Source organism: Pteropus medius, unplaced genomic scaffold, assembly GCF_902729225.1.
Source record: "Pteropus medius unplaced genomic scaffold, Ma_sr-lr_union100, whole genome shotgun sequence".
Taxonomy (NCBI): domain Eukaryota; kingdom Metazoa; phylum Chordata; class Mammalia; order Chiroptera; family Pteropodidae; genus Pteropus; species Pteropus medius.
The window spans coordinates 3,101,479-3,115,135 of NW_024349225.1; the positions used below are offsets into that span (position 1 = coordinate 3,101,479).

General features: G+C 35.3%; 1 protein-coding gene across 6 annotated transcripts in view; it reads left to right on the forward strand.

Moving 5' to 3' along the window:
- The window catches only part of KCNK2 (potassium two pore domain channel subfamily K member 2), a 158,847-nt gene that overhangs the window by 100,059 nt on the left and 45,131 nt on the right, over nucleotides 1–13,657 (forward strand). For all 6 annotated transcript variants that reach the window (XM_039881222.1, XM_039881223.1, XM_039881220.1 and 3 more), the window contains 2 exons: nucleotides 10,101–10,261; nucleotides 12,499–12,685. In XM_039881222.1, coding sequence (XP_039737156.1) covers nucleotides 10,101–10,261; nucleotides 12,499–12,685 — 348 coding nt within the window. The remainder of the gene's footprint in view (nucleotides 1–10,100; nucleotides 10,262–12,498; nucleotides 12,686–13,657) is intronic.

Below are 13,657 nucleotides of genomic sequence, written 5' to 3' on the forward strand. Positions count from 1 at the left end.
AATATAGTAATATGGTAGAAGAGGTATTCCAGTCAAAGTCGTCCTATATACGGAATTGGTAGAAGCAGATTTACCTTGAGGTTCTTGAGGGTTAAGCTTTAGGACTCACCATTTGCTTGGTGAGGTTTGTTTCCTAATTTTGTATTCTAGAAGGAACCAACGGCATACAAAGTGGAAGGAATTAGAAAAGTCCAGCTTGTTTTTTTTTTTTTTTCCCACTGAGTAGTATTGATTCTGGTATTACTAGAACATAGAGCAACTGCATAATAGGGAGTATTGGAAAATAAAGAGATGGGATTTGTACATAAACGACTTAGAACACTTAAGGGTTTAAAAGCTACTGAATATTAAGACTAAGGCTGCGCTTCAGGGAAGATCAACTATTACGGGATGGATGTGGGTGAGAAAAGACCACGATCAGGCTATTTTGATGTCCTGAAGAGGTGGCAGTGGAACCATTCCGGAGCCAGAAGGGAGTCAAAGGGTCGTAGTGGTGAGGGAGTCACCTCATTGCCTAAAAGGACATGTGGCTTTTGGATCTGACCATGAGGGAAACCAAAACTCTGGCTCTGTGGTGATCGATTTAAACCCAGCAAGATGGTGGTAGTGAGGGCAGGAGTGTTGGGCCTCCACAGGGGCCTCCACAGCACTCCTGGTGTGGGGATGTGTGGGCGGGGGGAGGGGCAGGCTTCTGGGAATAAAGGTACCACATAGAGTCTCAGTTAGGCAATCCATGAGGCATTAAAGAGAAAGATGACTAAAAGACAAAATGAGTTGTCACTCGAGTTATCTGCTAATCATTCACTAAGAACAAAACTCTGAATTACAAAACTCCCCAGAGAGGGAGATGAAACAAGCTACTCTGATTATTTTTTAAAGGAAAAATCCTATTCAGAAGTTAAAACGATGAATAAAAACTGCAAATACAGCCTATGTGCAGAAGAGATTTTGAGGGATAGTGAGTCAGTTAGGGGACAATTTCATGTAGCATCTTTTCATAACCCCATCATTTCAGTGAGAGCCATGATGAACGTTTGAGAACGTTTTGGGTCCAAGCTCTGAAGCTTTATCTGATACTCTTGAAAACCTCTACGCTTAGGATGAGGAACTGCGGAGCTACTTTTTCCCTACTTTTTCCTACACTTTTGTTGGCTTGATAGTGGTTACCATTATTGAACACATTTTTGGCTAATATTTTATATTTCTAGCATTTTAGCCAAACAACGCTTAACTTACTTGTTGAACCTCCTCATTCTCCTCTGTCCATTGTTTACTTGTGTGTGTGTGTGTGTGTGTGTGTGTGTACATGTTTTGCAGTTAATAGTTAATTACATTTTCTGACCTTTTTTTTCTCCATTTCTGTGTGCATGTCTATTTCTCCAGTACTATGTTTTCCTTCTGGGTTCTCCTTTCTTCTTTCTGAAGTATATAATTTTTCAAGAACACCTAGGTAGTTATTTTTGTGAGGGTTTCCTGCATGGTAAAGTTTCTTGTATTTTGTATATCTGACTATTGCTAAAATGAGACTCTCATTCTTTTCTGATAGTTTAGCTAAATATAAAATCTTGTTCCTTTGTAAGTAATCTTTTCCCTCCTTCAATAGCTTTTTAGATATTATCTTTATTCCTTTGTTCTCTGGTTTCTCCATGATGTGTCTAGGTGTGGATTTATATTTTTCATATTCAACTCTAAGAGTTCACAGGTCTTGAATTTTTGAATTTTCTCAGCTAATAATAACATATTAAATGTTGTTTTCCTGCTAGTCATTCCGTTTTCTTCTTCTGGAAATCGTATTACATGATTGTTGAGGTCTCTCAGTCCTCCCTGTCTCTGTCTCTTAAACACTCCTTTATGTTTTTATTTTATTTCCCTTTTCCTATCTGCATTAGGTTCTGTGCGAATTATGTAGCATCACCTTCAAATTCACCAATTCTTTCTTCGCCTATATTGGTTTATTCATCTATTTTATTTCTTTAAAAAAATAGTTAAGTTTCGTTTCCAAGATATATTTTATTTTTAATTAAATTTATTGAGGTGATATTGGTTAATAAAATTATATAGATTTTTATTCATTCATTTTCTTACCTATCAGTTCACATGTCTATATTTTTTATTACATAATTAAAATAAAAATTTTATGTTTTATTAAATTAATCTCTGGATATTCTAATATACCTCTTTCAAATTTAGTTCAGACTGTCCCATGAAATTATTTTCACTTGGAGTAAATTCCTACTTTCGGTGCTCATTATGTTTATGTTTCTTAGCATTTGATTTATTTATGGACTTTTGTTTAGAGGCTCATGCTGAGTAGGATGATTTTATATCTTATTCTCTTTTTCATTCTCCTTTTACTCCTTACTCTTTATTTATCCTTGGGTCCTTGCTCAATTTCCCGATATAGTACATTAACATTTTCTTGTTCCAGTTTAGAATTATTTCAAAGCTCTTCTTGGATCTGTCCTTCTGTCAGTGCTTAAAGGCTGCATATTGAGAACAGTTCTGTCCTCTAAGTAGATTCAGCGTTTGAATAGACCTGATTTAGCCACTTCCCAGGCGGCTGGCTATTTCAGAGATCAAAGTAAACATAGGGCCAAAATTACCCTAACCCAGTATTTTAATGGGAATGTTTTTCATGTGCACGTTGCCATCCTTGGTTTTTGGTGTAGGAAGTCTTTGTCCATTTGTGTACCTTTCATTAATGTTTAAAGAAACTTTGGTAGATAGCATGTTGAATTGATTTTATTAATAATTTGGAATTTTTTGATGCAGTAGTTGCTTCATCTTAGTGTTCTCAGTATCTAGCACAGTGATTGGCATATAGTATTTATCGAGTAATTTTCACTGAACAGACTTGAATCATAGTGACTGCTGTGGTGATGTTTGATTCCTTCTTTTCTATGTATAGCTTAATACTTTATGATATAGAATTGATCGGAATAAAATAATAGTATGCCTTTTTTTTTTTAATCTAAATTTCCTCTTCATGGGATTGGGGTGATAGAGTCCTACCTACTAAATTTTTGTTCAGAATTGCTTAGATGTTTTTTGAAATGTGTTTAACCCTAGAAGGGTCTATATAAATGCAATTTCAATTTATTGTTGCTTTTGCCATTGCTGTTGTTAATCAATGTAATCATAAACTCCTACCTCCACATTGAAAGGTGGCCAAGAAAGTCAAGATTTTCATAAACTACCTATTAGTCAAACAGAACTCGAAGTATGTATGCTGTAACCAACAAGTCTAAAAAGTTTACGTTACTTTACATAAGTCTCACAGAGAGGGTAAAAAGGATGCTGTTATCCAAAGGAATTGCTTATTACAAGTTTAGCCCACGATTTTTCAATGGACGTGAACTTGTTTGTGAAAGTGACTGTAAATATCTCAAGTAAATATCCCAAGTAAATATCCCAAGTTTTCAGTAAATATCCCAAGACCACATGACCAATCATATATTTTGGGTTTATCAACTTATCACTATGGATATTTGAAGTTTTCCAGTAAAAGGTATATTCTTAAGTAACAAGCTAAGGTTTAAATAACTGTAGTGGAAGACTAAATTAGAACATCTCAAATCACAAGTGCAGACATGATGGATTCAGGCCAACTTCAGCCCTGAAAATGAAATAAAGCTTAGCATTTTGATCAAGAGGAACCTGGTAGGACCAGTAGTGGAGACTTTTGGGTCTTTGCTCACTGCCTCTCAGCAGAAATGTTTGGCCTTTACATAGTGTTTTTGCTCCTCTTTTAAAATAGAGCAACATTATATTTTTGTGCAGTCATATTGATCCTTCATTTTCTTTATGGTTCTGCCCTAGGAGTTACACTTAGAGAATCGTTCTCCTGTCTTTTCTTTGTAATATTTTATAGTCATATTTAAAAATAAAATATTTGATAATTTATTCCATTTGATAATATTTAATGTATGATGTGAGGTAAAGACGTGATTTATTTCTAAGTAGCTTGCCACTTACCTCATTACTACTTATTGAATAATCAACTCTTTCTAAATTGATTTGAAATATCATATTTATCAAATACTACATTTGATAAATATGATATTTATCATATCATAAATGTTTTCATTTATTAATTTGCCACCTAATTTTAATTAAATTGCAAATAACATCATTTTAATTTGGAAGTAAACTTTTCCTTACATTAGTTTTCCTTTTAAATATTTATTGATTATTATTCGTTTTATTTCAGATGAGTGTTAGAATCATTTTATTAGATTGTAAAATTTAAAAACTAGGTTATTTTTATTGCAAAAATAGTAAATTTATTAATGGAGGAAAAATTTTAATTTTTATGAGTTCCCACACAGAAACATTGTATTTCTCTGTATATTTTTCTTTATCTTTACTCTCTTTCTGAAGTATTGTGAGGTTTTTAGGTTTATGTGCCAGTCATTCAGTCAAGAAATACTTGTAATTGTCAATTATGCCCTAGTTTTTGTTGTTACATGTAAGCTTTTGATGTTACAGTTGTAAAATACATATGTAAATAATAAATTAGTGTCTATGCTCACAGAACTCATAGTCAGGTGCAGAAGATAGACATTAAATGGATGTTGCAAATGTTAAAAGATAAACTGGGGCATATTTAAAATGTTCAGAGTTTATTTGAACAAAAATAGATTTGAACCAGGCAACGCCAACCTAAAAGCATTCAGAAGGACTCCACTGGCAGAAGCCAGGGAAAGACTTTTATAGAGAAGAGGTAGAAGCAACGTGAGGAAACTATTTGGTTGGCTATAGCAGAAGGGGTTGCTTTATTTGGGAAAGCCTACTTGGCTGTTTGTGATGTGATGTTCTTCACCTTGCAAGCATTTACATGGTTAGATTTGGGTTGCTTAGGCAGGCTGCTAAGGTATTAGAACCACCTCAAGTCTAATGGCCTCCTTGTTTAATTAAGTTAACACAAATAATTACAAAGCGTACATTGCTTGAAGGAGGGTATCATTTATCTGTAGTACTAATAGATTCTGTCAGAAAAATGACCTACATGACCCACTTAACAGTGGCCTTACAGCAGCTGTCCATGGAAGGCCCTACCCCGAAAGTGATGTGCAGAAAGGATGATAGATAGCTCTTCTCTGTGCTGTACTCATATAAACGTCGAGGGTTGGCTTACAGGTATGGGGCTCAGCTTCCATCCAAATCCTTGGCACAGACTACGTATAGTCTCTTAAATCTGACTCTATTTTATTCTGTAGCGTATTGATAAATATTAGATGGCCAAGGGGGAAAAAGCCCTAAATTGTAGTGCTTGCCAATTTCTGTGGTGTAAAATAGTCCTACCATTGCTGATTTCAAACTACCAATGTGTGGTCAGCTGACTTGCAAAATCCCTGAAAATTTAACAATAGCCCTCCTGAGACAGCTCCGGTATACCATTGAACCCTCCCCCTCAGCCCCTCAGGTCTCATCCTCTGGTCTTTGCCTCATTCCCCGGCCTCCCCCCCCCCGCCCCACAAGGCCATGCTCCATCATTCCTCAATCTTCTCTGTTCCCTCTAGCTCTTTGGAAGCTGGATTGATTCTTACTTCTGTTCACTCTCTTGTTACGCATATGTTGTGCCATCAATTTACAGCTGCTTTCCCTGGGGGAAATATTTTGAGTGTGAACACCATTAATTTGGAAGTTAAAAGAAAGTAAAACTTGATACTGTTTCTTTTCCTTTTTCTTCTTGCAATAACAGTCTATTATACTTCGAGGCAATGAAGAGGCTGTTGACTTGACGCTGGGTAAAGGGTCAGGAAGTCCAGACTGTCATAAAGATTAATATTTTAAAAGCTTAGCACACTGCATTGCTTAGAGTTAATAGATACCTTCATCTGAGGCTCATAAATCCATTAATAGTATCAAATTATTTAACGAGTGTTTATGAATTGGTTAGAACATGTGGCGGATCTGCAGAAAGAGGTCTACTCTTATTTTACACGGAAGAGAGGGGAAGAAAACATGGGGAACCATACCCTGAATAGCTACTTGATTCACCCAGGGAAAAGTTTGGAGAACTGTGGGCATGTCCTGTATGTCAAGAAACATCAAGGCCACTTTTCCTGTGTGTGCACTGGGGAGTGAGTGGTGACTGTATGAAGGATGCCATCTCAGGCACAGTTTCAGCCTTAGAACTCAGCATAATGGTGGCAAGAGAAATATTTGGAAGGTGAAGCAAAGGATGCTCAGAGAAGAACCGTATCAAGATGCCTCACCCTTACTCCCTCCACCTCCTTTCTGCTAACTTTGTCATGGAGATAATAAAAATGCAGTAAGAAGACGCCATAGCTGGTCTCTGTTTTTTGATCAATGAAAGGTAAATTTCCTTACATCTAGAATTGTTTTTGAATTTTGGGCCCATTTCATTGGCGATGTAAGCAGGCTTCCTGAGGAAACCCTCTGTCAGCTTTTCTGAAGACGTTCCAGTGGCCTCTGGACCAAATCTTAGTCAGCAATGGATGAAAACTTGAAGCTCTTATTCCCTACCCTTTTAACTTGCGCAGGGCAGATCAAATTAAGCCCTCTGCTAGCTAGACTTTTATTTTTTAAACAATAGAACCTATTTATGGAGATGCCACAGTGAGAATTTTTTTTAAATCTTGGATCTTTTATTTTTGATCACTGATTCTTCCTGGAGATGGGTTACTTTTTATGGATGTAACTAAAGACATTTGCCTCCTACACAAAAAGAGATAGTGGGATGGAATAGGATAACTCAGATGCCTGCCCTACCTCGGGCCACGTAGTTTTTCAGCTGGTGAGGCAATAACGAGTAGTGTTGGATCTTAGCCGGACTCTCCGGAATAATCAGAGAAACCATGTCAAACCAGTCTACCCTCCTGGGTTGACAAGGCCTTCTTGTTCTTGGTGCTCGGCTTATTGACGTTAGAATAGAGGGCGGGGTTGAAGTTGTTGAGTTCCATTCTTGGATTCTGTGCAGAAATGCTGCACTGTCCCAAATAAGTAAGAGTAAACATCCCCTGACTTTTTAACCTTTGGCCTGGACTTTTCGTTCTTCAGATTACCTTGATACGAGGTATTAGGACCCGTTTCATACTTGCCCTGGATGGATCCTTTGCACATACTGCTCTGGTATAGCGTATTCCAAGGCTTTAGTAGAATAGAGCAGATGGAAGGTGAATGAGTTAAATGCGTGGACTTCTTACATTGGAGCCCGTGATCACGTTCGTTTTCCCTAGGTCTTGAGTGCCAGCAACGGTAGGCCTTTCATCCTGACTCCAGGGCTCTTGGCCCATCCTCATTCTCATATGGGAACTTTTGGGTCCTTTATAACCCTTGGAGGTTTGTGAAAATACGTCAGAACGTGACAGTGGGTGGACAAGAACCTTACTCAGTTCCTCCCTAATTCCTTCTTCCCCACATTGGGGTCTGCTAGTAATTAATTCTGGGCTTTTTTCTTCTATATAAAATAGCAAAGCACATTAATATTTTTTTTAAGAAAGGATATCCTCATTTATGTATAATACACTTTTAAATTATTATAATCTCATTTACTATCCTATTACTTCATCTGCCTACATGTTTTTTTTTTTGTTTTTTGTTTTTCCTAGCTCTGTTGATGTGTTCATTTCCAGATACCTGGGGAAAGTCTGGGGAATGGAATATTTACAAACTCTCAAAGTTTCCTCCTAAATGATTTAGTATTTGCAAAGGACAAAATAGTAACTTTTCAGTGGAGAAATCTAATGAACACACTTTTAATCAAGCACTCAAAATCAACACCACCACAGAGGACAAGCCATCACGTGCCTCTGGATGTGATGCACTGAGGACCACATACCACTTACACGATATTCCTGCCAAAATTGTATCGCTTGAATCTGTTTGTGAGGAAGTGCCAGACACATTTAAGTAACAATAACTGGCTTATATTGTTTAGGTAATGTCAAAGTCATGAAAGACAGAAAGGTGATGAAAGGAGATTAAAGAGATATTTCAATTGAATGTAATGCAGAATCTAGGATCAGATCCTGGAATAGGAACAAAAGTTATAAAGGACATTAATGGGACAACGGCCACATTTGAATATAGACTGTAGATTAGATGATGGCACTGCGCAGTCCAAAACGTCAAACACTGTAGCTGATGACCTGGCCTCTGCCGGCTTCTTAGGGCCACTCACTCCGTTTTGGCTGCAGTCACCCTAGCGTGAGCGCATGTCCTGGAGCGTGGACCCTTTTCTTTCGCTCTTTCCCTTGAGCATCAGAGTAGGTCTGTTTTCTTTTCCATGTTTTAATCATTCTGATAGTTGAAAGCAGTTAGTCTGCCTCCTTCCAACTAGACTTCTTTTCTTAGCATAAACACCCTCAGTCATTTCATTCATTACAGTGAGAAGCTGCCTTCTTCTCTGCATGGTGCCTTGACAGTGCTCTTTCTAAAGAAGGGCACCCACGCTTGACACAACATTTCAGAACATTATGTAATTGTGACCCCATTAATCTGGCTCTTAAATAGTTTGAATACCGATAGGGCTACATACATTCATCGGCTGATTTTTGCTTCTACCAATACTATTATGATAGTAATTAAAATAATTATTAAGCACCTAACATATGTTAAGCACATACATATAGTGTAATGGAATTTCCTGAGCACCTTTCATGTAATACCTTACTTAATTCTTACGACCCGGTGAAGTAGATAATAACAGTATATACCCTTTTACCAGATGAGGAAATAATTTGCCCAAGGTCACATAGCTAGTGAGTGATGGACCAGGAATACCTATAATATATTGCTATATTTTTACAGGGTGTTTATCTTGATTTCTCTCTCAATTAGTTAATTTTAGACTGCAAAGTAAACTGCTTTTAAAAACTATGATGTTTGCATATCTTACTATAAATCTGTGGACATGTGGTTAGATGATCAGTATTTAACATCTTAAAAGACATTGTTTAATTCACACATCTAATTCCCTGATACAGACATGAATTTACCTTACAAGTTGTTTGATGATATAAATGTGCATTTACCTCACATCACTAAAAATTTGCATTGAGATGAGAGAAAATATATAAAAATAATGGGGAAAAATTCCGTTGTGTGCTTGAAGGCAGGGAAGGTGTTGTGAGGGTACCACAACAGGAATGGATTTTGATTTTTTGGGGGGGAGGCTGATATGGATCCCTGTGAGGATATATCCTCTTTTGTAACCAACAAACAGAATACCTATGTTATTTGCAAACAGCAGTGAAACAAATACAAAAAAAGGGGCTATTATAAAGCCATAGAGAAATCTCAGAAGATTCCAAAAAGAGAAAATCATACAGGCCACATACTCTTTGACTACAAAATTAGAAAGAAACAACAAAAAGACAACCCTAAAATATCTATCCACATTCTTGTGTAAAAGAGGAAAGGAAAACTAAAATTCCAGATAAACTTAATATGAAGGATAGTGAGAGAATTACAGATCAAAAGAGGATACTCTGTACTTCTTTCTAGAAGATATGCATTCTTCACCTCAAACCTGTAAGTAGATGTTGCTTAAAAAGGGAGGAAATAGAGTTGGACTAATTTAATCCTACAAGTCGACACCCTTACACAAAATTGGAAAGCCTTCAGAAGCCTCATAACTTTTTTAAAAAGTTCAATAATTTTAAGTTTTTACTTACTGCTTTTTGGTGCGTACTTGAATGAAATCAAGATTTAAAAGTTGCCATTAAATATCGATCTTTAAATGATTTAAGCATATTTGAACTGTCTTAAATTAAAGCAACACACTCTACTCAGTAAATGGCAGTGAAAGCCTTATAGTCAAGAAGTAAATTTAGTGAAAGTATTTGCTTTACTGCATGTGTTACTCCCTCAGTTTTCATCATCTACTTTAACTGGAACGTTAGCTATACTGTGTAAATTATTGAAATATTTGTCCATAGTATATTTTATATTAAAACATATGAAGAATTTATATAATATGAAGGGATTCTTTACTAGCTGAAATCTATGATTGATAACTTATAAGTATTTGGGAATTTCTGAATTTCTTGAGGCCATATGTTTGAAACAATTATAAACGACTGAATTAATGAACTGATTAATTAATTAATTTATTTATTTATTGTATTTAGGATTTGGAAATATCTCACCACGCACAGAAGGGGGGAAAATATTCTGTATCATCTATGCCTTACTGGGAATTCCCCTCTTTGGTTTTCTGTTGGCTGGAGTCGGAGATCAACTAGGGACCATATTTGGAAAAGGAATTGCGAAAGTGGAAGATACCTTTCTTGTAAGTATGATGGCCTTTTAACTACATATGTTTATTGTTTAATTTTAAAACATATTACAATTTTTATATTACCTCAGTACAGTTATTGTATCTTCCACAACAATTTATAGGTAGCTCTATCAGCATGTAAATCACTGTATAGTTATTTTTATACTTATCTGAATGAATAAATGAATGCATGCGAAAAACCCCCAAAATATGCAGGAAAAAAGAGAAATCTGATAGTCCTAAATTCGAATCCCAGATGTGTCTCCTATCTATATTCTTTTAAGTTATTTTACCCTTAAATCTTCATTTTGTCATATAGGTAACATGAATAATGGTACTGATGACGAGACATTTCTCTGAGAGTTAGAGGTAATGTAGGTTAAAGGTTAACATAGCTAGTAAATGACTGACAATATTTTGTTATTTAAAAATTGCTTTGGGATCTTTGTTTATTGCTGGTGGCATTGTAAATTTATAAATCCCTTTCGTGAAGGAAATAGTAATATATAGCAAACACGATAAAGGTGATCATACAACTTAATTCAGTAATGTCATTGATAGAAATTTATCTAAAAGATGTATTTTAGTAGAACCAAAGTAAAATACATGGAGATGCTCAAGGCTCTGTTATATCAATAGGAAAAAAAAAACCTGTAAATGCTTCTATTAGAATTTTAAGTGAAAAAAATAGTAATAATATCAACATGAGTACAAATTTCTATTCTTGAAGAAAATGATGGAAAAAGAAAATGTGTTAGAGGGTGGGATTATAAATGATTTGTTCCTACTGTCACCACTTACAAATACATTTTATTTATTATTCAATAATGTTTTATATTTTCACAAAAATTTCAACAAAGTATTTTACATTTAATACTACTGATTAAATTAGTCTAAATTATAATTCCAGTTTTTAGCATTAGTTATGTTACATATTTAAGTTCAAAGTTCACTCTCAAATATCTTTACTATTAGAGTATAGTAGGTATGGTTCTTCGAAAATAGAAGTTTTATCCTTTTTTTAGTATTATACTTTTCTTATATCGATATTAAAAGTATCTTGTATTTATATTAATTGAGAGGACAGATTAGTGGTGTGAACTTGATAATGCCGATGGTTCATTCATTTATTCAATAAATTTATGAGCGCCTACTGGATGCTGGGTAGTGTTTTTTGTGCTGCACCTACATCAACACATAAAACAAATTCCATATCCTGGTCATGGATACATTCCAGTGTCATGATGTTATATTAGCATTTAACACTGTTTTGAGAACTTGACAAACATGAATTCATTTCACTCTCGCATATGTGATAAGGATGGTGGACTAGAGGAACTTTTATTATTACTTTTCCATTCAATGGTTACATAGATCTTTATCTCTAGAAAATTTTCATGCTCTAAATTCAGTGCTTCTTCTATGGTGGGAAGATGACCTATAATTTTCACAGTAGATAAGACAGATTCTGTTAGCGATGAAAAATATATGGTGATTAATCTCAAATGGAGATCTGGAGATAAACTGCTGTAGGTACAACTTGCATTTAATATGTCATACTGTGGAGGTTCCTGATAAGAGGAGGTGAAAAATATGGGTACTCTGATGGCAGCTGTAACTTAGGGGTGTTGAAGACTTGTCCTTGCCTACATCTCATCTTGGATATTTTTAGTTTTACTGTTTAAGGACATAGAACAGGAGGGAGACAATTCATCTGGTGCACATGGGAATCAACTGTGGACTTTAAATCTGCTCGTATTACACTTTAATCAATTGAATAATGATTGGAAAATGTGATAGGAGAGGAAAATGTCTTCACGAAACTAATAATTTTATAAATATCAGTAGTAAATATTTAATTCATGGTTCATTTTCTCCATTTTTATATATTCCTTGATTGTTTAGCCTATAATCAATTATATGCTTATAGAATAAAAATATTTCAAAAGTAGTTCAGCTAAACAAAGGATGATTGAACCCGTATTCTCAGAGCAAGTATAATTTACTTTTGAAAGTTTTTTATCTGCTGTAAAGCTATGTAAGAGTAAAGTGGCATCATTATTAGCATTGATTACTTTGAGTTGTTATACCTGATTTGTGTAAGTCAATTGAAATTAATTATAAAAGAGAATAAAATAGCATTTTCACTTGCTAATTTGCTGATAATAGTGTGTGTAGGTAGCTTTGTGTGTATGTTAAAAATCAATGAATCTCTATCGACTTCTCTTTCTCCCTCTTACTATTTTTAGAAGTGGAATGTTAGTCAGACCAAGATCCGCATCATCTCAACAATCATATTTATACTGTTTGGGTGTGTGCTCTTTGTTGCTCTGCCTGCGATCATATTCAAGCACATAGAAGGCTGGAGTGCCCTGGATGCCATTTATTTTGTGGTTATCACTTTAACAACCATTGGATTTGGTGACTACGTTGCAGGTAAGTTTCTCCTGGGACCAACGCTGCCCTCCTAACCCTTGTCTCTTAGATTTTTCACTTGGGTTTGCAGCACAATGACTATGGTAGTTTCCTAAGGTTGCCATAACTAAGTACCACCAACTGGATGGCTTTAAACAAAACAAATTCATTTTCTCACGGAAGTTCAAAATCAAGGTAGATTCTGGTGGAATCCTCCCTTGCCTCACTCTGGCTTCTGGTGGATGCCATCAGTCCTTGCTTGCAGCTGCATCACTCCCATCTCTGCTTCTGTCATCGTGTGGCCTTCTCCCTGTGTCTCTATCACTGTGTCTAAATTCCATTGTTCTTATAAGGGCACCAGTCATTTTGGATTCAAAGCCCACTCTATTCCAATATGACATCGTAATTAATTACATCTGTAAGAACCTTATTTCTAAATAAGGCCACGTTTGGCAGTCCTGGGGGTTAGGACTTCAACATACATTTTGGAAGACACAATTAATCTGTAACAGTGACAAAGTCAGCAAAAAAGTTATTCTATGACAATGGAGGTAAGCAGAAGGGTACAGTTAAACATTTATTTTTTATTCTATGAAAGAAATTTAAATCGCTGATTGTTCAGAATTTCATTCCCACCCTCATTTTGGAAATAAATATCTGCCTTTTAATTTTTTTTAAAGGTGCAAGAATTTGAGTTAAACTTATCTTTGCTCTTTTTATTTAGACCTTTTCATGTCTTAGTTTTAAAAACATCTGCAAACTTCAAAAGATATTCTTAGCCTCTTTAAATCTTCTTTTCTCTTGATATTTACTTTCTTTAATTTTCAAGTCTCAGGATGATATTTTGACCTTAGCTATAGAGTCCACATTTTTTAATTAATGTTTTTTAAATTTTTCCTATGTATGTTTCTATATATGTTATTTTGATTGTTGTTTGCTTTATTATTGTAGCTTGTAGGTCTTACATTCCTATCATTTCAACACTCTTTCCCA